The following is a 24,748-nucleotide window of genomic DNA, read 5'->3' as shown; positions in this document are numbered from 1 at the left end:
CCTGTATGTAATAACATCTGTATTTAAATTCTGTAATTACCTTTGTAAATACACTGTTGACCATTTCTTACACCTTAACCCACCCTTAAACCTACCTATACCACCAAACCTGTCCATAATCCTACCCCTATCCCAACTCAAGAGCACCAGAAGTGTTCTCAAATACATTATGAGCACAGTAAGTACATTGTATTTATTTTTTGATGCAAGTACATAGTAGTTAAGGACACTTAATATAAAGTGGGACCAAATATATATCTTAAGGGGCTAATAATATTTACCTTAAAAATTATTACAAAATTTAAAAAACTGCTTGGTCTGAAAAAAAAAAAAAAACACTACTAGGGTGACGTTAAAGACAGACAGACAGACTGACTAACTCACTGACAATAGAAAGACAGGCAGACAGACAGATATCTCACAGGAGGGCTAATAATTTTGCCCACAACTGTACGTAACAATTCTTTAAAACCACAAAGCCATTAAAAATATGAATTGTTGTTTGAAAGATGAAATGTTGAATGGGTTTGGAATAACTGAAGTACCTGAACTCAATCATGGTAAAATCATCTTGTATTTCACTACATGTTTTTGTTTGATGAAACCTCAGAATGAGTTAAGGTAAACCTTTTCATACCTCATATCCCTGCAGTCTTCCCAGATTCATCATGTCATTGCAAAGCTTGGGAACCTGGGACATCAGGTCTACTGCATTCTGTTGTAAAGACAAACAATAAAACCAAGAAAAACAATTGAGCACTGGGCACGAAACAAAAGATGCTTCAACAAATGTCACAAAAGTGCAATAAAACATAGTAGCCTTGGTTCATTCCTTAACAAACTCTCTCTCTCTGCACTGCTAAGGATTTTTGGCAGCTTCTTATCTATATGAAATATGTGACAGTTACCATACACATATTGGGTACATCTTACTAGTACTGGGTTGGAAGCTAAATTCCGACCCTACCATCCGAATGTCGCGACAGAAATCAAGACAAATCAGACCAGGCAATGCTTTTCCAATCTTCTATTTTCAAATTTTGGTGAGCCTATCTGAATTGTACCCTCAGTTTCCTGTTCTTATCTGACAGGAGTGGCAGCCGGTGTGGTCTTCCGCTGCTGTAGCCCATCCACCTCAAGGTTGGACGTGTTGTGCGTTCAGAGATGCTATGTAATCAGTGTTTATTTGAGTTCCTTTCTATCAGCTGGAACCAGTCTGGCCATTCTCCTCTGACCTCTGGCACCATCAAGAAATTTAGGCCCACAGAACTGCCACTCACTGGATATTTTCTCTTTTTTATTGAAGCATTCTCTGTAAACCCTAGAGATGTGTGAAAATTCCAGTAGATCAGAAGTTTCTAAAATACTCAGACCAGCCTGTCTGGCACAAACAACCATGCCACGTTCAAAGTCACTTAAATCACCTTTCTTCCACATTCTGATGTTCGCTTTAAACTGCAGCAGATCGTCTTGACCATGTCTACATTTCTAAATGCATTGAGTTGCTGCCATGTGATTGGCTGATTAGAAATTTGCGTTAACGAGCAGTTGGACAGGTGTATCTAATAAAGTGCCAGTAAGTGTATCTGCTAGATGTTTTCCAGATCAAAGTTCAGAAAAAAGGGAGCCCGGGATTTTACCAATGAGGTCAGAATAGTTGTGGATACCTAGTTGCGGAATAGGGCGGAATCTTGTGGAATAGTTTACCTCTTTCTACAGGGTGAGCCATTTATATGGATACACCTTAATAAAATGGTAATGGTTGGTGATATTAACGTCCTGTTTGTGGCACATCAGTATATGTGAGGGGGAAAACTTTTCAAGATAGGTGGTGACCATGGTGGCCATTTTGAAGTCGGCCATCTTGGATCCAACTTTTGTTTTTTCAATAGGAAAAGGGTCATGTGACACATCAAACTTGTTGGGAATTTCACAAGAAAAACAATGGTGTGCTTGGTTTTAACATAACTTTATTCTTTCATGAGTTATTTACAAGTTTCTGACCACTTATAAAATGTGTTCAATGTGCTGCACATTGTGTTGGATCGTCAATGCAACCCTCTTCTCCCACTCTTTACACACTGATAGCAACACCACAGGAGAAATGCCAGCACAGGCTTCCTGTATTTGTAGTTTCAGGTGCTGCACATCTTGTAGCCTAGTATAAATGGCTCACCATGTATTAGAACAATCGCCACAGAATCCATGTTTATGGGGAAATTCCTCAAAATTGAGTCATTTGAGCTTGCTTTTTTCTTTTATTGGTTTCATATTTCAGGTATTATATGTTGTTTTATTCCTTTGAACTTATTTGATTATTTTTTATACAATTTGTGTACAGGATAATGTTGTATTGGGCTACATAAATAAACATTTTGTTTAAAAAATAAAAAAGTATTTTTACCTCTATATCCTGACAATCCAATCCTGCTTTTGTGCTGTACTTCAAAACATCCTTCATAACAACAACAACAAAAAAAATATGTATCAATTTGAATGTTGTACATTAATAAAACAGTATTATTTACTACTTGCATCAACTGCTGATGTCCACGGTACCTTTAATAGAAGCTGGTATTTAGTAATTCTCTGAATGGGTTTAATGAGAAAATCGCTGATGCTCAGTCTTGAGTTAATGTCTTGCTGAATCCCCTGTGAACCAAACACACACACAAACATGCTAATAAGATTCAAAAGATTGCAGTTACATAAAAAAAAAATGTTTGCGAGCTTCTGGTTGCATAATCCTTAAAGGCACAGTATGTAATTTTCACATATTCACACCAAAAAAGGCGTAGCTTGATGATGGCATGACTGAGTATGGAATCATTGATGTTGTCATCTTTATAACATCCTAGTATTCAGTGAGTACAGTCATACAGAGTATATGTACTTAACTGAAGTATTCAAAACTTATTATCATGGTACTATAGTATGAAGCAGAATAATGATGAAAGCTGTCAAAGTGAAATGAGTGCACTGTTGACAGAAGAGCACGACATAAAAACAAAAAATGAAAATGCAGGATTTTTTTTTTCAGCTTTTCCATATTTCTGTCTGGGTGGATGGATGTAAACTCATTGTGAGCCAGCCAATCCAAATGCCAAATGTGAAAGTAGCAGCTGACCAAGCGTTCCCATATATAGAAATCTAAGATTCGACACTTTACATATCACATATTAAAAATAAAAATTTGTGTTAAGATTTAAAAGATACAAAAGTAAATGTCATATATTCAACATTTATTTCTAAATATTGTGCATTGATATATGAATACGACAGGATGATTGTGCCATGAGCAGTGTGAGGACCAAGCAACATCTCCAGGTACTCCTTTGAGAACAAGACCAAAATAGCCATTAGCACCCTCTATTTATAGCCTGTTTTGAACTTTTTACTAGACCTGGGCAATTTAATTGAGGTGATTTTCATGTGCTTTTGAAGGTAAAGCCAGTCCATGGTTTGGAAAAGTCCCGGTTTTAAAACCACAAAATTTTTCTGATATACCGTTTCAAAGTATATGCAAGTTGATGTGGTTTTGTTGTCAAAGACAATCTAATTTTATTGATTAAGGAAAACAAATTAAAAAACTAATCACTTACACAGCAACATCCTATAGAGTCTATAGGATGTTGCTGTGTAAGTGATTAGTTTTTTAATTTAGTATAGTATAGTATAGTATAGTATAGTATAGTATAGTATAGTATAGTATAGTATAGTATAGTATAGACCAACTATAGGCCTCAACAGTGCAGTGGCTTACTTTATATCCATAGAAAAGAAACATATCCAAAGACGTAAAGAAATCTGTATTTTTTAAACCAATGAAGACAGCAGAAGTTAATAATTTATTAGAATTTTTTACCCTGACATGTTTACGGTTTCTTAATATTTCTTAAAATAAACTATATATAGTTTTCAATGAAGAATAGGTTGTTGTTTTTTACCCAGAGAATTAAAAAGATCATATTTTAGAGCAGTAATCACAATGCTGTGAAACCAGGATATTTTTATCCCAGGTTACCATACCGTCACAATCATATACCAGTCCATGCCAATTGCCCAGCCCTACCTTTTCAGTTGTATTTAGACTTAAAATGCAGTTTCTCGAGATTTTCTTCATGACCAAAACATGTTTCATAAATGTCAGTCCAATAATCCAAATGTCAAACAAACAAACAATCCTAAAATACTTCTGGCTTTTTTGCTAAGGGAACCAGGATGATTTCAAATCAAGTGCGTCTTACCTCAAAGTATGAATCATATTCTGCAACGATGAATTCTGATTTGGGTTTGTTCTGACAGTAAACCACATACATGTGTAACCGTCTCTCCTACACACACAAGACACAAGAACTTAACGAGCAATGCCTTAACACAGTTAAACCAAATCAGAGCTCATGTCAAACACGTACTTACATGTTTACAGAACAGCTCAGGCAGCTTTTCGTGATCTTCTAGACACTTTTCCAGTTCCCCGACAAAAAAGCTTCAACAGCAATTGACAACAGAATTATTTTCATTTCCACCATTTTTCGTCCGCAAATAAGAGTAGCTAAGAGAACCTGAGAAACATACTCTTTGTGCCAGTCGTAGATTTGGTGAATGTTTCCGAAGACGATCTTATCTTTCCCTTTCATGTTATCAGGAACTCCTTTCTCCTCGATTCTCTTCATAAAACCCTTCAGAAAAAGCAAATGTTGTAGCAATAGTAAGCAACAGTAACTCACATGTCCATATATAGTGGTTGTAAATGATAATAAACAAACAATAGGATGACATCACATCCACTCAAGTGAAAGCTCTTATGATTCAAATGCAAAAGCAGAGTAAAAACAAGGTAAGACAGAATAATGAATAAAGTTAAAAGAGAAAGGACTTAAAAACACAATATTTTGATGCTACATCTCGTCAAATGTGCCTTCAGTCACTATCATAGTGTCATTAGCCGCATTTCCACTATCGCGCCTAAAGCGAGCGAGCCAGGGCGAGCCAAGGCCAGTCACGTTTCCACTATCACTTCCGGGGCGTAATCGGGCCAAAGCGGGGCTTCCTTGGGGCCAGCGTCCGGCTTTTTTCGGCCCTCCGAATACCTTGGGCCAAGGAGGGCCAACTGGGGCTTCGGGGCGGGGTTACGTACAAAGGCGGAGTTTTCCTGTCAGGTAAAGAGGAGACAAGATGCTTTCTTCCCTTACATTTGTTTTGCTATCGCGCTTGATCAACTCACGAAGAAGAAGAAAAAATGGATAGCAGACAGTACTGGTCAGTTGAGGACACCAGGGCTCTTCTGAACATTTGGGCCGAGGAAAATGTTCAGAGGCAAATAGACGGCGTTAAATGCCGCCGAACTCGAATGTCCTTATCCAGGGATCGCTGTCTGGCCTTACACCAACAGACCACAAACAGTAAAAAAGCAATCGCTTCGGTGTTCTCCATCTTCCAGCTCTCGTAGTGATGCCAGGTTGTGTTTGTGGTTTTAATTTGAGTTTTTTGTTCCCGCTGAAGTGGGCGGGTTGTGTGACGGGTTGTGTGACGTTTGATTCGGGGGACGTTCTGGGGGCGGTGTTTGCGTGACGCGCTGCGAGCAACTAGCCCGACAGTGGAAACGCGACATGATTTCGGCCTCATTTCTCAACCTCCCGGGCTATTGGCCCGACCTGGCCCAATTAAAGCCCTGGCTCGCACTGGCCCGATAGTGGAAATGCGGCTATTATGTCTGCGGTTTTCTGTTAAAAGCTTGTTTCTCACCTCAACCACGATTCCCAGATCTTTAACATAGTCTTTTTCCGTCTGGATTAATTCCTTGACTACAAACCTACAAAAGAATAAGCATAACATAGTTAATAAAGATTGTTTTTCAACTGTCACAAAAGGATTGATCTATAAAGTTTAGGTCAGCTAAGGCACAATAGACTTCTCTTTTAATAGTGTTGTGGTAAGTAAGAAATTTAATTCAAACCAAAAGGACAGATACACACACAGCTAAACATTCTATAAAATCAAATAAAAAGTAATAAAATAAAAAAATCTGAATTCTAATTCACTCACTAAAAATTGGCCCAAATTTCAGATTTTTTTTCAAAGAATAATTTGATTTGTTTAACAGACTTTTCTTACTGAAATAGTAATTTCTTACTGAGAAAGTAATTACTGAAAAGCTCATGATAATTAAAATTGTAGTTAATTCTACATAACTATTTTATTTCAGTTCTTAAATGAAATGAAATTAGTAATAAATATCAATATTTACCAAAAATAAATAATAACGTAAAATATAAAAACCAAAATTATTAGCCTAAACTTTTTTTTCAAATATTTCCCCAGGTGACTTTAATTAAGAAATGACACATTTTTTATAGTTAATAACTAGATGTAATAAACAATTTATTTTGTCTTTGCCATGATGCTCTTAATGTATACTTCTATGTACTGTCTTTTTAATTATGTTCAGTTATTGTGCAAGACCCTGGTATTCAGCTAAAAGTCCAATTTATAGGCTTAACTAAGTTAACTAGGGAAGTTAGGTTAACTATGGTCACATAACTGTGTCACTGGACAACAGTGGTTAAAAAAAGATCATAGTCATTAGATCAGTAGATAATTGGTAGACTGTCTGCCTAATGTCTGCTGACACTGCTCCTTCAACAGACATTTAACTGACTATAAGAAACTTTTCAAGTGCATGTCAAGTTACGCTAACCCTAACCTCAACCTAACAGTCTACTTATAATCTAATGAGAATTAGTTGCAATGTAACTTAAATTTAACAAACGGACCATCAAAATAAAGTGAGACCAAATGATCTTCAGGGGGCTAATAATATTGACCCTAACAATATTTGAAATGAATAACTATTAAATACTGCTTTTTTCCAAATCAAATCAAAAGAAATACTTTCACCAGAAAAAAAAAGGAATGCTTTGAATTATTTATTGGCTATTAACCATCATGTTAATAAAAAAAGAATAACAATTTAACAGGAGGGCTTATATTGTTGTCATCAACTGTAAGTATATGAGCTCTATCAATAGCATTTATGTAGGGCTCTAACTAGTAAGCCCAACTATAATAAATGTCCTATACTGGTGGTATATTCCGTAAATATTAAAACTAATTAATAAATACATCAAGAATAATTTGAATAGTCCCTGAAAGTAAATGAAACGTACAATTTACACTTAGGCAAATAATTGAAAGGTAGTTGTCTCTTACATTCGTCCTCGTAGTGCTTTTGCTTTCTGCTCTAGTTCAGGGTTTCTGGGTGGAATCGGGCTCTGCTCTGCTGGATTGACCGAGCTGAATCCTGGGTATGAGCCTGGCTCCAGTGTCTAGAGGACCAGAGACAAGAAAAACACAAACACACAGATTCAATCCCTGTATTTTGCAGGAGCCAGACCTGATGTGGGAAAACAAACACAGTGTGTGTCTGTGTGTATGAGACAGCCTTAAACATCATCAGATCTACTCAAGACATTCTGAGGAGAAAAAGAAAACTCACTCAAGCCAACAAAGTGAACCACAAACATTTGAAGTCAGAATTATTAACCCTCCTGAATTATTAGCCCCCCTCCACTGTATAGTTTATTTCTCCAATTTTTGTTTAACAGAAATTGCTAAACATAATAGTTTTAATAACAAATTTCTAATAACTGAATTCTTTGCCATGAGGACAGTACATAATATGTTACTTGATATTTTTTCAAGATACTAGTATTCAGCTTAAAGTGACATTTAAAGGCTTAGGTTAATTAGACAAGGGTAATTAGGCAAGTCGTTGTATACTGACAGTAATGACAAATGTACAGATGTCCCTTCTTTGGGCAAGTTTGGAAGGTTTTTGTTACCTGGGAAGATTTTTCAAAGGCTTTTTGTTACTTTATCATTATCAGAGCTGACTCAATTTATTGTCAGGAAGTTGTTGAGACTCTTATTTCAGTGTGTTGACATACATTCTGCTAGAGATGCACTGATTGCAATTTTCTAGGCTGATTACAATTTTCCACATTTTTGCTAAGTGTGATCGTCGCTACAGATATTGGCCAAATCTGATTTTCTTTCTAATAAAAAAAAAATAATAATAATTAAAAACTATTTTTTAGGGGTTTTCACCTTTATTGACAGGACATAGAGATTAACAAACAGGAAACCATGGGGAGCAGAGAGAGGGGAAGGATCGGCAAAGGACCTCGAGCCGGGAATCGAACTCGGGTTGCCGCGAGTACCTGTGTGCTACATGTCGAACTAACCACTAGGTTTAATATTAATTTTTTTTTTTTGTCATGGAATTTTTATTCTTGCAAATAGCATTTTACATTTATTACAACCCACAAAACAATCCCCAAATAAAACAATCAACATTAAATTAATAAATTAACAGTAAATAAATAAATAAAATAAACAAAATAATAATAAATAAAATAAAATACAGAGGAAAATAAATATATAATATCAAACCATATACATACATACATACATACATGCACATATACCTTCACTCAATCCACATCTAAGGTTTTTAAGTGATTAAAAAATGCAATAAATTGTTGCCATTTTTCAAAAAACTGTTCTCCCCTACCTCTGATATTGTATTTAATTTTCTCAAGTTTTAAACAGAAGACCAAATCTTTGAGCCACAATGAAATAGAGGGGGGTTGTGGGGAGGTCCAAGACAACAGTATTCTGCGTCTAGCGAGAAGAGATGCGAAAGCCACAATGTCAGCGTGTCTCCGGTTTAAAGGTTGACACAGAGGGAACACCAAAGATCGCGATTAAAGGGCAAACAGCTAACTTGACCCCAAGAATATCAGAAACAATTTTAAAGAAAGTAATCCAATAATTTTACAACTTGGGACAAAATACAAACATATGACTACAAACATATGACTAAAGTTTACATTTATCACACATATCTGAAACACTAAATATAAATTATTATTATTAATAATAATTTATTTATTCATTCATTCATTTTCTTTTTTGGATTAGTCCCTTTAAAAAAGATAGTTTAAAAAAAAAACACAGTTTCCCCTTAACAACAGTACAAAGTTCAAAGAGAACCATATTCTTATAATATTGGTGAAATTTATAGAATTTAATAAAGTGTATAGCTTTGTATTATTGTATAATAGATAGGCCTACTTATTTTTGATTTTGCTTTACCTTGTTCTGGAGCACTTTGCAATTTTTTTTGCTTTTATTCTTTCTATAGATACAATTATGACTGATATGTCGAGCTGAATTTTTGCCTCACACCCTAAACATTTGAATAATAGTATTCCGCTGCTGATTCTGGTCTAAATTGACGAGAGCAAGCTGATGGCCAATGAAAGACAGATGCTAAACTAACACAACATAACCACTAAAAAAGCACATATTAACATTTAGCCATTCTATAAAAGTACACAGTGTACGTGACTCCAACTGTAAAACAACGGTTAGTTGACTTTACTTTAAAAAGGTAGTACAGTTATCCCTCGCTATAAAGCACTTCGTTTATCGTGGCCTCGAAGTTTCACTGATTTTTTTTTTTATTGTGCAATTTGATATGCTTTTTTTACAGCACATTGTGTTCTGCGTCCTGATTAGCGCATTGTGTTCTGCGTCCTGATTTGCGCAGTGTGTTCTGCATCCTGATTGGCTGTAGACCACTGTCAATCAATCTCCTTCATGCCATGTCTCCTGTGCAGTACAGAATGTGTTCAGCTTGGCAAATATACATAAATCTTCAATTGCTAGCAGTGTGACTTAAGTGCTGGACTGTATATTTCCAAGTTTTCTCCCCACAATGTTGACAAACGTTTTGCACCATCAAAGGCAGAGGAAGATACTAACCATCGCACAAAAAGTTGGACTTCTGGAGGAAGGTAGAAGTTACGAAACTATAGGGCGCCATTACGAAATAAATGAAAGAAGATCAAACGGTTTTGATCTTTAGTTTCATTCTATTATACGAGACTTATTTTTCTATGAAAGTTTGAACTTTGAGAGTGTTTAAACGAGAGAAAAGTGTGAAAATGTTAATGCCTGTCTGAGAAAAATGTATAAAGTGTGTTGTGAGGGGTTTTACAGCCTTAAAACATCTACAATAATTGTTAAAAAAAAAAAAAAAGCTGACTACTTTGGAGATTTCGCCTATTGCGATTATTTTTTGAAACGTAACTCGCGCGGAAAACAAGGGACACTGTAAACCCATTGCCTTAAATGTCCATAATTATAAAAATTCTTTTCCTGTCAGTGTTTTTTTTTTTTAAGTTGCCAGCCACTGCCAGCATTTTTGATTTACACCTAAATTTGACAGCCCTCAGAATATTTTCAGCTAGTAATATATGACCATATTGTATATCAAACTAAAGAAGCAACCCTCTGCTTCTAACTGATTACTGTAACGGCCTCCTCACTGGCCTCCCCAAAAAGACAGTCAGACAGTTGCAGCTCATCCAGAACGCTGCAGCCAGAATTCTGACCAGAACCAGGAAATCAGAGCACATCACACCTGTCCTCAGGTCTTTACACTGGCTCCCAGTTACATTCAGAATAGATTTTAAAGTATTATTACTGGTCTATAAATCTCTAAATGGCCTAGGACCTCAATACATTACTGATATCCTCACTGAATACAAACCCAACAGATCACTCAGATCTTTAGGATCAAATGAACTAGAAATGCCAAGAGATCAGTCAAAGCAGGGTGAATCGGCTTTCAGCTACTAACAGCGCCCCTCGCTGCTGGAATCAGCTTTCAGAAATGATCAGATGTGCTCCAACATTAGGCACATTCAAATCAAGACTGAAAACACATCTGTTTAGCTGTGCCTTTACCGAATGAGCACTGTGCTACGTCCGACAGATCGCACTATTATATTTTTCTCTTCTTTTTCATTCTTTTACGACACATTTTATCTGTTTTTATGCTTATTTATTTATTTTTAACCATTTTTATTATTTGTTTTTATTTTTCCTATACTTGTTTCTTTTATTGCTGTTTATGTAAAGCACTTTGAATTGCCACTGTTTATGAAATGTGCTATATAAATAAACTTGCCTTGCCTTGCCTTTAAAACCATTTTATTTTATTTTCATGTGTTCATGTTTTATACCCACTTAAATGCATGCAGATTTCATGAAAATGTAACTATTTTGTAATGTATCTATTATCTCGTCAATGGCAAAGAAAGAGCTAACCCAACTTAATTAAGTCAGCGTAACCATTCCAAGTTACAAGGGATTTACTCATTTTTTAAAGTAAAGTCAACTCCTTGCTTTTAAGGCAACAGGTTTACTCATTTTTATAAAGTAACTAATCGTGTTTTACAGTGTATAAACAAATGTCAAATGTACATCAAACAGATCAACACTTGTGACTTGTGAGCAGATTATCTCATTAATGTAGCACATGGCCAAGAATTAGTGATTGTCTCAAAGCAAGAGGAAAGAGAAAGACAGAAAAAGAAGAAAACCCGGAGGTTGTTGGATCAGTCCATTCCTGCCAGAGGAGGGAAATCGGGTTTGGGTTCAGCAGCCCTACTCACCATTTTAGTTTTGACCAGTTTTTCTATAGCACTGACAAGCTCAGCAGCACTGGGGACATCAGCCGAGCTCTGCCGGGAAGCCAGAAGCACAGACTACAGGGAACAGCAGTGGAGGAGGAGAGAGACATTAGACGGAGGAAAAACACACAGGCAGGACAGAACAGCAGCTGCTCTGGGTGCTGGAGGAGCAGTTAGCATGATAAAGCTTTGGTGTAAAGAGAGCAGAGCAGAGCAGAACAGAGCAGAGCAGAGCAGAGCAGAGCAGAGCAGAGCAGAGCAGAGAAGAGAAGAGAAGAGAAGAGAAGAGAAGGCCAGAGGCAATCTTACACACGTGAAGAACACGCCAAACCTTTCTGCTCCGAATCAATTTAAAATATACATTCTATTTTACATAAAGTAATACCTGTAAAGTAAGACCTGTTTCCATGTATATACATATATATACACACATATACACACACATATACATATATATATATATATATATATATATATATATATATATATATATATATATATATATATATATATAAATAACAAGACCTGAATATATTCATGAAATATTATTTACAGTATGAGTAATTCCAGCGTTACGGATTTGACATTTGCTGTAAAAACTCAAAACACTTTCACAATAATATTTCACAACTACATGATTTTAAGCTTCCCTGCAACAATAGGATGTACTTGTGGTTAGTTGACTGAGATGGGACGCCTCCACCCAAGAGTTATGAACAACACTGACATCAGGGAGGAAAAAATCATTAGTAAAGTTAGTAAAGCCCTTGTGTGTGGAGGGGTTGTATTCACTGTAAGTATGAGGGGGCGGGTGGAGATAGTTATGAACACATGATGAGTGATGTATTGAATAAATCTATTGTCTGTATTGTGCTCGTGTACCTTCTCTTCCTGAGCAGACGGGTCTTTAATGATCTCCATTGGAGGAGGGAGAGGAGTGTGAGACTCGTCCTCAGGCTCTTCCTCTCCTCCACTGTGCATCCCAGATGAAGACTTGGAGAGGTGTGCCCTCTTCGTTTTTGCACTCGCTGGAAACACAAGAACAGACAAATGATGGCAGCTCTTCCTCTCCTTCCTGAACTTCAGACTGAGACTGACTTGTTATTGTTCACATCGGAGCTATTCTGCAAATTATCTGAAAGTCGTAATGTTTTAAATGTGTTTTTTTATTAACAGTGTTTTTTTCTGCAGACAAAACAGAGAAAAAATTCTTAAGATGGTTAATAATTTTGACCTTAAATATATAAATAAATAAACAAACAAACAAACAAACAAAATATACAAACAAAAAATAATTTAAACAGAGCAACAAATGTAAATAAAACAATAAATAAAATAGATAAATCAAAAACAAATAAAAACAAACAAAAAATAAACAAATGAAACAAACAAAAAATAAGCAATACATAAATTATTGTTATTAAAATAAATAAATAAATAAAAATAAATAAATAAATAAATAAAAAATAAAAACAAAAACACAAACAATCAAATAAAAAACAAACATTTACAAATAAAATAATTTATTATTATAAGTTAAATAATTAAATAAATAAAAACTAACAAACAAACAATAAAAAACAAATAAGTAAAAACATACAAATAATTAAATTAAATAAACAAACAAATATGTTAATTAATTAAAATAAATAAATGAAAACTAACAAACAAATAAAACCAAGTCTAAGAAAACCATGCTAATCTTTTGGAGCACGCTTTGAAAGAGTTTTGAACACCTCAAAATCTGGCTTAGAAAGCGATCGCTGATGATTATTTGCCTTATATATTGAACACGGACATATTTAAATCACCTGAGCCACATGAAAATATGCTATTAGCAACTTATAGTAAATACTATAGTGTTGTTGAACCATACTATAATGCAATGTACTCATATTAATCTGTTATGGTAATTCTATAGTTGCTATTATAACACTATATACAGTTGAAGTCAGAATTATTACCCCCCCTTGTTTATTTTTTCCCAATTTCTGTAAGCGGGAGAGAAGATTCATCAACACATTTCTAAACATAATAGTTTTAATAACTCATTTCTAATAACTGATTTATTTTCTCTTTGCCATGATGACAGTGAATAATATTAGACTAGATATTTTCAAGACACTTCTATACAGCTTAAAGTGACATTTAAAGGCTTAACTAGGTCAATTAGGTTAACTAGGCAGGTTAGGGTAATTAAGCAAGTTATTATATAATGATGGTTTGTCTGTAGACTATCGAAAAATATAGCTTCGAGGGGTAATAATTTTGACCTTAAAATGGTTTTTAAAAAAATTAAATAAAACCGAAATAAACAAATTAGACTTTCTCCAGAAGAAAAAACATTATCAGACCTACTGTGAAAATTTCCTTACTGTTAAACATCATTTGGGAAATATTTTAAAAAGAAAAAAAATTGAATGGGGGCTATTAATTCTGACTTCAACTGTACATTACTATAGTAATATAAACAATTTTCCCACATTTTGTAGTTTTCTACAACTCATTACTACAGCACATACTAATGTAGTGAAATTGACGTACACTAAAGTATTTATTAAATTTTTTCAGTAAACTACAGTCAATTCTACTGTTAGCTATAGCATATTTTTAAACAGTGTTGTATATATATTATATACACTAAAATACACTTTAATACATTGGTTACAGTTATGCCCAAACAAAGTCTGCGGGCAAATAAATCCACAGATTTCTGAGCCCATCTTTCAATAGATTTACTTATGCAATTGTGTGTAAACATATTTATTCATATATTATTTAATCTCCGTAATATAATATATTATGCAAATGATTGGATAAATAATGTACATGTATATGTTTAAGATAAAGTAATATCTTCTGTCTTTTAGTAGATGTATTAGATAGGAAAACTGCTTTAGCTTTGTTAACCAAAACAAGCAGTTTCTTATTGGATTTTGAGTGTATTTTTTATTTTTATCTTAGGTTTTAAGTTCCTGCACTCTCAAAAACATTTCACATATATCCACAGATGCAGAAATAGCTAAAAAAAATGGGAATGGTAACTATAGAATTTATGATAAATTACTATTAGCTACTTTACATTAGTATTTAGCTACTTACATTCATTTTAAAAACACATCAACACAAATCTGTCTTCAAACTGTGTTGAAATCCTTATAATTCACAGCCTTAAGCAGTTCTGTTAATTTATTGTTTGGCTTCTAGTGAAATGGATAAATTGTTGGAGAATTTGCTGTAGCTCTGGAAGACAGCAGGCGTGTGTAATATCTCCCATTGTGGTGGGCTTCACAAACCGTGCTGTAGAAGTACAGAAGCTCTTTTGTAGCAGCACATCATATGGCACACAGCTTTAAAAAGTCAGGCTAATCATCACCCTCTGATCTGAACGGGGCCATAGAGACCCTTTAATATGGCATTAATACTGGCTGCAGAACAAGAGGGCTACTTTTCTCTGGATGGTCATGATTGTGTACAAAAATGCTATGGCGAAATGAAGGAGGGGTTATAATGTAAAAAAAAAAAAAAAACAACGCCTCTGACGTGAAAACTAAATAAAATACTTTCAGACAAGCTGCAAAATAACAGCAACAAACCATGTTTTGGGGAGTTCTTTTGACAATATGAAAATTAACTACAGAGACAATAATTTTGGCTGAAAATATTTGTAATCTATAGATAAATCAGATTCTACAATAATAACAATGAGTTCTCTCTAATAATAGTAGGGGTAGTTAAAGCGAGGCATTTGAAACTGAGATTTTGAAACTATGTTAATTGCTCTACAATCACAATCTGGATTGATTCTACAGTATGACTGAACTTGTATTATATAAAAAAAAGGCTATCATAAAGATGTGGGACAATTTTATTCAGAGTGTTATCTAAACCTTTTAGTTTTGTATACAGTATGTTTAATGACTTAGTGATGATTGTACTTTTTTAAAGAAAAATCAATATAAAATACTTTATATATATATATATATATATATATATATATATATATATATATATATATATATATCTATATATATATATATATATATATACACACATACATATATGTATGTATATATATATATATGTATGTGTGTGTGTGTATGTATGCATGTATGTGTGTGTATACATATATGTATGTGTGTGTATACATATATGTATGTGTGTGTATATATATATGTGTATATGTATATATATATATATATATATATATATATATATAATATATGTATATATATATATATATGTATATATGTAAATATATATATATACATATACATATATATTTGTTTTAATACAATCATAATGGCATTCGTGTTTTACCGTCATGCTTTTAAATTAGTAAACACGAATGCCATTATGATTGTATTAAAACATATGCTTGCTTGTTTGTAAAAAATCATATTAATGACCAAAAAAAGAAAATTGTCCATCTCATGACTTCTGTGTGTAACCATGTTGCCATTGTAGATGGAGTATTCTGGTGGTCCTGAAAAATCTCTGTTTCAAGGGCTATCTAGCCCTTGCCCTTAGCCCTACGCCTTCAAGCTAAAGAGAATTGGGGCACCCCTACCCGTCCACGTGAATGTGCAAATGGGTAAAGGGAAGGGCTAAGGGGTAGAACTGGGATTGAGTCTAAATTAAGGGCTTGCTTTTATAAATTCCAAAAGGGGGGCTTAAATCCTGAATTAACAAAAGAAGTACATAAGCTATTCAAGAAAGTAAAGAAAACAGAATATTGTTGTCTGGCTGTGTCTTAAAGTTCCATTATGCAGAAAAATAGCACAATACCTCTTCCAAGGTATCATCCTGCAGTTCGGGTGGCCCCATATCAATACTCTTGCGACCATCACGTTTCTGCTTCTGTTTGCTTGGGATCTTCTTGATGTTACTGCCATGACTGAGGCGTCGGACAGGACTGGTCAGCCATTTCTTCAGTGTATTCCCAGAGCGCTTGGGTCCAGGAGAGCTACTCTGCAGGGAGTTCAGGGACGGCTGTGGCTGCAGTGTGGCCACTGAATCTGTCTTTCCTTCTGGGCCACTAACTGCATAGTTTTCTGCAGGAGGAAGAACACAGTGAGAGGTTAATGTAACTGAAGTTTGTGACAATGTTAATGATCAAACCTGAGAGAATTTTCAATGAAATATTCCAGGTTAAATGGGACTTAACAATATAGAAACAGTGTTGGGAAGGTTACTTTTTAAAATATATTTCACTACAGATTACTAGTACACAAGTAAGACAAGTAGGGCTTTCTGGAGGAAATTTCTATGGAAAAAATAACAGGAACTCGATGGGGATTTTAAAATGGATGACTGGGATACATTATACTTTTTTTTGGGAAACATACAAGTATTAGCTGTTGGATTTCAGTAATAAAAATAATAATAATATAATAAAAAAAGAAAGATATATAGATCATCCTGTTCTAAAAGAAATTGTTTTACTCTTAGTAAATGCTCATGTTTGAGGGCCTCAGTTGTCCTTTGTTTGAAAAGATGAATGTCAAAATATATTCTTCAATCAATCTATCCATTTGTCTGTCTCTCCATCCATCAACCAATCAATCCATCAACCAAGCAGTCCATCAATCAATTCATTTGTCCATACATCCATCCAACCAATAAATCCATTGACCAATCAATCCATCATTAATCCACCCGTTAACAAATGATTCCATTAACCAATCCATCCATCCATCCGTCTGTCCATCCATTAACCAATCAACCAATGAATCCATCAACCAATGAATCAATCAACCAATCCATCAATACATCCGTCCATCCATTAACCATTGAATTATCAACAAATGAATCCATCCACCAACCAATCAATCTGTCAATTTCTCAATTAATCAATCTATTCATCCATCCATCCAATCAAAAAGCAGTTGAGAAACACCCATGTAACAATGAAGAATTATCCAAACTAAAGTACTCTAAAATACTTTTCAATTTTACTGTGATTAAATAATGACTAATATTGTGTATTATTTTTAAATATAGAATTAAGTTACATATATTCAATAACACCCTCAATCCTCTTGCAATTGTTGGGGTGCTCAAACAAACAGAATAACGTTTCAAAAGCACCAGAAGGCCACAGGGATTATGCGTTCAGTGGAATTAAACACTAAAGACAATGTTCACTGAGTGCCACATATTCAGATCCCATCCATCAACCAATCAATAAACAAATAATTAAATACATAAAAAACGTGAATAATGGAAGTCTATCAGACAAGTCCATTACGTCAATCCTTTAGTAAACATTTATTGAGTTGTTTGGCTGCCAATGACTCGTTTCATTTGTTTTTTCTTCTTCATTTCTAAGGGTGTGTGAGTTCTTTATGAATTACTGATGTAAGTTGGTCAACCATCATCAAAACAACATTCCTCACTGGAACGTTCCTCACCACATTTAATCCGTCTTGGGTATCTCCATTGCCTACAAATTCAAACATATAACTTGAAGACTGGTGCCACCCTTTTTTCAATTAAAAATTCTTGAACCATTTTCCAACAATCAAGCCTTTCTCTCAAGGGGGATGCTCACTGAAACCTTGCAAACAGTAACTGCAGATTCCTCCAAAATAATCAGTGTACATCACCTAGACTTCAGAAAAGACTTCAGATAGTGCAGGAGAGACTTCAGATTGCTCTGGCTTTAGACCTTCTTGGCTTAATTATGTTTCAATAAAGTCTATCTTCTGGTATCGAAAACCTTCAGTTTGTTCATGGTTAATTAATGGAAAGGCCAGGAACTACCACACGATCAAGTCAAGTTAAATTTATTGCACTCTATTTTATTATGCATGAAGCTCAAAAACATTTTGGCGACCATACTGGTGACATGTTATTTCCATGTTAAGCTTGACATCCACCTTTTTAAGTAACTCGGATTATTGCAAGTCTATTTTAATCAAAATATGTAACAACTTGAAGAATTTACAGTTGAAGTCAGAATTGTTCGCCCCCTTTGAATTTTTTTTTCTTTTTTTAAACATTTCCCAAATGATGTTTAACAGAGCAAGGAAATTTTCACAGTATGTCTGATAATATTTTTTCTTCTGGAGAAAGTCTTATTTGCTTTATTTCAGCAAGAATAAAAGCAGTTTTAATTTTTTAAGAACCACTTTAAGGTCAAAATTATTAGCCCCTTTAAGCTATATTTTTTCCCATTGTCTATAATAATAATTCAAGGGGCTAAAAATTCTGACTTCTACTGTAGATCAAAATACAATCAAAAAAGTATAGATTTGAAGAGTGTTGTCTGGAATTTTCTTCTAAAATGAGCGTTTTCTCTCTGGCTCAGGGTTGTAGGTTCAACAACTTCACTTTTTAAGCAAAGACTAGTTTCTTGTCATTACCTGTAAAGTGAAATAACAGAACATAAACACAGGAGGCTGAGAAAGATGCTCATTTTAGAAGAAAATTTCAGATGGCACTTAAAGGTTTGAGCATCTGAACTTCATCTTCATCTTCATCTTCATCTATAATACTCTCTATATATTAAAAATAAAAAAAAACAATGTTTGTCAACCGAATTGTGAAGTCAGGAGCACCACTGGCTAGTTTAGACCCTATGACATAATTTTTTGGGTGTTAAAAGTAAAGTTTGGGGATGAGGTTGAGGTTGGGGTGGGTTTCACAGATGAAAGTGAAGAGCGGGTGGGGAGGTTGTCAGCCTGAGCCACGAGAAAACGTAAGTATTTTACGTTTTGTCAGTTTAGGGGTTAATTCGAACTAATTCATATGAGTTTAGTCGTACGAAATTGTGCGATTTTAAAAAGGAGGCGTGGCACCCAACCCCACCCCTAAACCCAACCGTCATTGGGGGATGAATTCATACGAATTAACCACTAAATCAAAAAGTTACGAGTTGCCGTGAGATTGTGTTGGAGGTAGTAGTTTGGTGTCACAGACGAAAGTGAAGTTAGGATGGGTTGGTCGGGAATTGACCAGGTACCATGGTATGGACAAAAGTTAAACGCAGGGAAGAGGGTGGGTGGTGGTGGTTGGGTGCTCTTTTAGTAACTCTTTTTTAAAGACTCTTTTTAGTTTTTGGGGGGCCCCAAAAGTGTGTCAGCCCTTGGAATCATCCCAACTTTTCTCCCCTAGTGGCTCACCTGAAAGTTGCTAGACATCAGAGGCACAATATTCAAACGCACAGTAAGAAGTTGCGGATTATGAAATGCATGAGATCAATTTGACTATCATGGCCATTCAGGGTTGAAATCCTCCAATTTTTTGTGATTTTAACTTAAAAATAATTTTAGAATTAAACAACATTTAGCGAGTCAGTACATTTTTAGTTCTGACCATGCATGTCATGCAATGGTTTTCAAAAAGTTCTCATAGATCTCATTAAAGCTTCACAAAGCCTTTTCAATTTTTTTTCCATTGTACTGTTTTTCTTCACTATTTATGATACAATCATCAAGTACATTCCAGTCATCTGGAGAAAGACCTTTTCTTTAAGTGTCCAGTTTAAGATCTGTGTGTGTCTGTTGAGTATGCTCTTTAATAGCTGACTTATTAGAGGAAGTGACCTTAGAAGAGCAGATCATAAAGTTTGTGCTGAAAACACCTGTATTACTACAAAAACAAAAATGGACCCTTCAAAAAAAAGTTACAAATCATGCACATGAGAGCAGTTCCTGAGATCTAGCCATCAGAAGTGTGTCGGAGTGTGGCGAAGTCTGTCCATGTCGAACCCTACAGTGCTTTTTGAAGAGTGAACCTGCGTAAAACACAGACTGACTGACGACAAATATGCAGTCTTGTGAGCATGTGATTATGTGTGGAGTGAAGACGAGGCTTGATGAGAGCAGTCATTAGGCGCTGCCCTTTACACACAAACACACACTTATCCTGCCTCTGTAAAATAGAGAAAGACAGGCGAACAGACAGATAGACAAAGAGGTTTCTTTGTTGTTTCGAATGAGCACAACACATTTCCACAGAAAACCTCGACTGGATCATATGACTGCTTTTATGGCCGACTTAATTGCCAGGAAATCCCACTGACACATTTCAGATTCTAGTGCATGGACAACTCCTGCAAGATATATGTACTGGTGTGAGGTGTGCATTCGTGTCCCACTTTCTTCCTCCATTCATTCACATCTGCAGATGACGTCAGAACAGCAGAAGCCGTTACCAATTCACCAACGTCACTTTAGAGCTAGTGTTTGAATGATTCTCAAGCGTAATGTATAAAGTGATGACAAAACAGCTGATTTTGGTGACATTTTAAGATTATAAAGCTGAACTTGACATGAAATTCCCTCCGACTACAGAGGTATTTGCTTACAGTGTTCCAGTCTACAGTATTTCTCTGTTGCAATCGGGATATCACAATAATTAACCCCGAAAAAGCAGCGCAATCACTACCAGACTGCTGTTGTGTTTGCAATAAGGGATAATAAGGAGGGGGAGGGGGTGTTCAGGGTTGAGGTCTCTAAATAACACTGTTGAAAATTGATTGGAAATTAACCCTGCTGAAAAATCCAGCTTAAACCAGCCTAGGCTGGTTAGCTGGTTTTAGCTGGTTGACCAGCCTGGTTTTAAAGGGGTTTTGGCCATTTCCAGGCTGGTTTCCAGCCATTTCCAGCCTGGTCTTAGCTGGTTAGGCTGGAAAATGACCAGCTAAATCCAGCTAAAACCAGCTTGACCAACCTGGTTTAAGCTGGACATAGCTGGTTTTGTCTGGGCTCCCAGCCTGGCTAAGCTGGTCAAGCTGGTTTTAGCTGGTCATTTTCCAGCCTGACCAGCTAAGACCAGGCTGGAAATGGCATAAACCCCTCTCAAACCAGGCTAGTCAACCAGCTAAAACCAGCCAACCAGCCTAGGCTGGTTTAAGCTGTTTTTTTCAGTACGGTTAACTGTATTAAAATAGGCACTGTCCTTATAAACTGCATAATTTCAATCTATACAAGAGAGAGAAATCGACTTAGAATATCACTTACCAGTTTAATAATGATTTGATCAGCTGTAGTTAGAAAACACGCAGTTTTAATATTCTAAGCAAGGGCTTATTATGTGGTCCTGGCGCCATCTTGTGGATAGACAACGTCAACCGTCTTTGGCAAATGGACGCCGATGCGCTGTCTCTCAGAAATTAAAAATATTTCAAAATAGGCACTATCCTTATAAATAAACTGCATCGTTGCAATCTAAACAACTACATTCTTGACTAAAACAGCCTCAAAAGTACATTGTTGCCATGATGAAAGTACATAATATTTTACTAGATATTTTTCAAGACACTTCTATACAGCCTAAAGTGACATTGAAAGGCTTAACTAGGTTTGTTAGGTGAACTAGGCAGGCTAGGGTAATTTAAAGGGCAAGTTATTGTATAACGATGGGTTGTTCTGTGAACCAGTGTTTCCCAAGCCTGTTCCTGAAGGCACACCAACAGTACACATTTTCAACCTCTCCCTAATCAAACACACCTGAATCAACTTATCATAACATCAGAAGAGACTCCAACATCTGAAGTTATTGGGTCAGAAAAGGGAGACATCCAAAATATGTACTGTTGGTGTGTCTCCAGGAACAGGTTTGGGAAACACTGCTGTAGACTATCTGAAGAAAATATAGCTTAAAAGGGGCTAATAATTTTGACCTTAAAATGGTGAATAAAAAATTAAAAACTGCTTTTATTCTAGCTTTTATTCTATATAAGACTATAAGACAGAAAAAAAAATTATCAGACATACTGTGAAAATGTCCTTGCTCTGTTAAACATCATTTGGGAAATATTTAATAAAGAAAAAAAAATTCAAATGGGGGGGCTAATAATTCTGACTTCAACTTTATATTGTGATATGAATACAGTTTTGCCTCAAACAGCTCTATTTGAAACGTATTCAGAACAGAACAACTGCTTGTGCATGAATTCTTTAAACTCTCTTGTGCCTGAATGCTTACACAGTCACAGGCTTCAAAACACCTACAAATGATAAACTTTCACACCCTTATAGTCAAAAACTTCCTCTACAGTGAAACATTGCACGTTCTGTGATGTGACTATTGTGGATGGGCACACTGCGATATCAATACTGAAACTTTATATTGTGCGGACTTAAAATATACTAAAATATACAGACCAGTTCTTTCAGTGCTGGACATAAATGGACGTAATTTCAACTGTAAATAAATGTAAAATAGCTTCAGTAAAAATCTGTAACCTGGTTAACAGTACTTTATATAATCGTTCTTTATAGTTCTTAATATGCTTGCTTTATAGTTCTTAATATTACCGGTTAATAACTTTCCCAGATTTTCTTGCATGATACTTATCTTTAAAGGGACATTTAAAGTGAAAATTAATGGATTTTAATATGCTTGTTCAGGTTCACTGAAGCGGTACTAAAATGTATATTTAAGGGCATTTTTAATGTATAACTTCTACAAACTTATAATGCATATGATTTGGATATAACACCTATCCAGTCCAGTTTAGTTCTATGAATCGGAGTCTTCCATAATACACACCACTTATTAATGATTCCTACTTATCTTCCTCGTGATGAAGAGTAGGCAAAATGTAATATGTAGTGGGGGAAAAAAGAACAATGAGTTCATCAGACGTTGGATTCGAAGCGGGTTCATGATCGATCGTGTCAAAACATGTTGCCATGCGCTTTACAAGCTACGCCACTCACGCTGCTGTTTACCGCTCTCTTTAGTTCTGTTATCTCTGTCAATCAAACGGTGATGGGCGGGAATCACTCACCTAACTTAGCTCATTCAACCGAGGTGTGCTATTTGCACTTTGCCTAAATAGACACTACAAAATCAACGTCCCCCCCCCCCCCCCCCTCTCAGGGGCCCCAAGTGTATATCTGTACTCCTTGCACTGGAAGCTCTGTCACGAAGACAATGTCATTGAGTGTGTAAACACACTTGGCAATAAAGCCTTTTCTGGTTCTGATTCTAAATCTCCATCACATTTATTATGTTCTACTAGGACCTCTTCGGCCTTCTAAATCTCATTCCATTGAATCTGTGCAGTAAAAATACCACGCATATCTTCTTTTGGGGAGTTTTGTGGCATGACAACCCCTCTGAAAGACTGCTTGAAAGCATTAAACCACTTGATCCACACTTTATGTGTGCATGTCTCTGGTCTTCATTATTTTTAACTATAACCTTTAAGCTTAACCTTTAGGTGTGCTGTTGTTTTCAGTAGATGTCCGTTTTCCTCAAGAGTAACCACAGGCATAGAGAATCACCTTAAAGGGTTCATTGAATGCTAAATTCACCTTTACATGCAGTTTGAATAGAAATGTTAACTTGGCTCTGTGTGAAAACAACCACTATAATGATAAGATATTACAAATCCGAGTGCTTTTTAATCCCTACAGATCATAAGCACTTTTTGAGAACGAGCTCTTCTCAGATTCTTGGCAGAGTGACATCACACAGACCTTTTACATAGCCCCACCCTCAGTGATCTGTTAACTGTCTGCCATAGTTTCAACCATTCACATTTTCATTCCTATTCCCAAGTCCCCCTTTTCTTGTCACTCTTTGATGCTTGAGGTACCCCCCAGTATCATTTTACATGTGGGGTCCTTCATTGCTTTTAAAAAAAGAAACCTTTGGAGTTGATATGCTGGTGCAAAAGCCATTGATAAGTTTCATTATTGTGATTAAATGACATATAGGGTAATATTTTTGTCATTATTGGGGATTGACTTTGTCTAAAGTAAACAATTAAAAGTATTTTACTTATGTTACACTAACTCAGATCCTAGCACTAAACCCAATCATATGTCAATATAAAACACATGGCATAGCAGATGCAACTATAGTCGCAGTTTATTGAAAATATATCAATATTATGAGTTATTTCTGGACGGAATTGATATTGTGTAAGCCTCCGTTCTCCTCCATATATTTTGTAGAAAATATGAAGCTTACATTAAAACTCGAGAGTGAAGAAAAAGCACATTACACTGGAGTAGAAAAAAGGAAAAGTGTGGACTACTATGTGACTCAAAAAAGGCTATCATTTATTTAAAAATAAAGAAAATAAAAGTTATTGTATGTATTGTATGTCTATAGTATGTCTATAGTACATTACAGATATTTCCACCGTCCAAAGAGATCACAAGAAAAACCAAGAGAAAATGCCCAAGTTCCCACATTTCTCCCTCCCAGAACTGTCTTCAAAGAGCTACCAAGCCTTC

General features: G+C 35.4%; 1 protein-coding gene across 1 annotated transcript in view; it reads right to left on the bottom strand.

Moving 5' to 3' along the window:
- Window positions 1-24,748, bottom strand: part of kalrna (kalirin RhoGEF kinase a) — a 258,602-nt gene that overhangs the window by 33,197 nt on the left and 200,657 nt on the right. Inside the window, 12 exon segments of the mRNA XM_056464813.1 lie at window positions 638-715; window positions 2,405-2,455; window positions 2,560-2,652; window positions 4,248-4,334; window positions 4,420-4,489; window positions 4,579-4,682; window positions 5,749-5,815; window positions 7,213-7,328; window positions 11,529-11,621; window positions 12,429-12,551; window positions 12,554-12,574; window positions 16,335-16,636. Of these exon segments, the coding sequence (XP_056320788.1) occupies window positions 638-715; window positions 2,405-2,455; window positions 2,560-2,652; window positions 4,248-4,334; window positions 4,420-4,489; window positions 4,579-4,682; window positions 5,749-5,815; window positions 7,213-7,328; window positions 11,529-11,621; window positions 12,429-12,551; window positions 12,554-12,574; window positions 16,335-16,636 (1,205 nt within the window).

The sequence above is a fragment of the Danio aesculapii genome, chromosome 9, assembly GCF_903798145.1.
Source record: "Danio aesculapii chromosome 9, fDanAes4.1, whole genome shotgun sequence".
Lineage (NCBI taxonomy): Eukaryota > Metazoa > Chordata > Actinopteri > Cypriniformes > Danionidae > Danio > Danio aesculapii.
The sequence above is the reverse complement of the archived record's forward strand: the minus strand, read 5'-3'. Positions and strand labels throughout refer to the sequence as shown.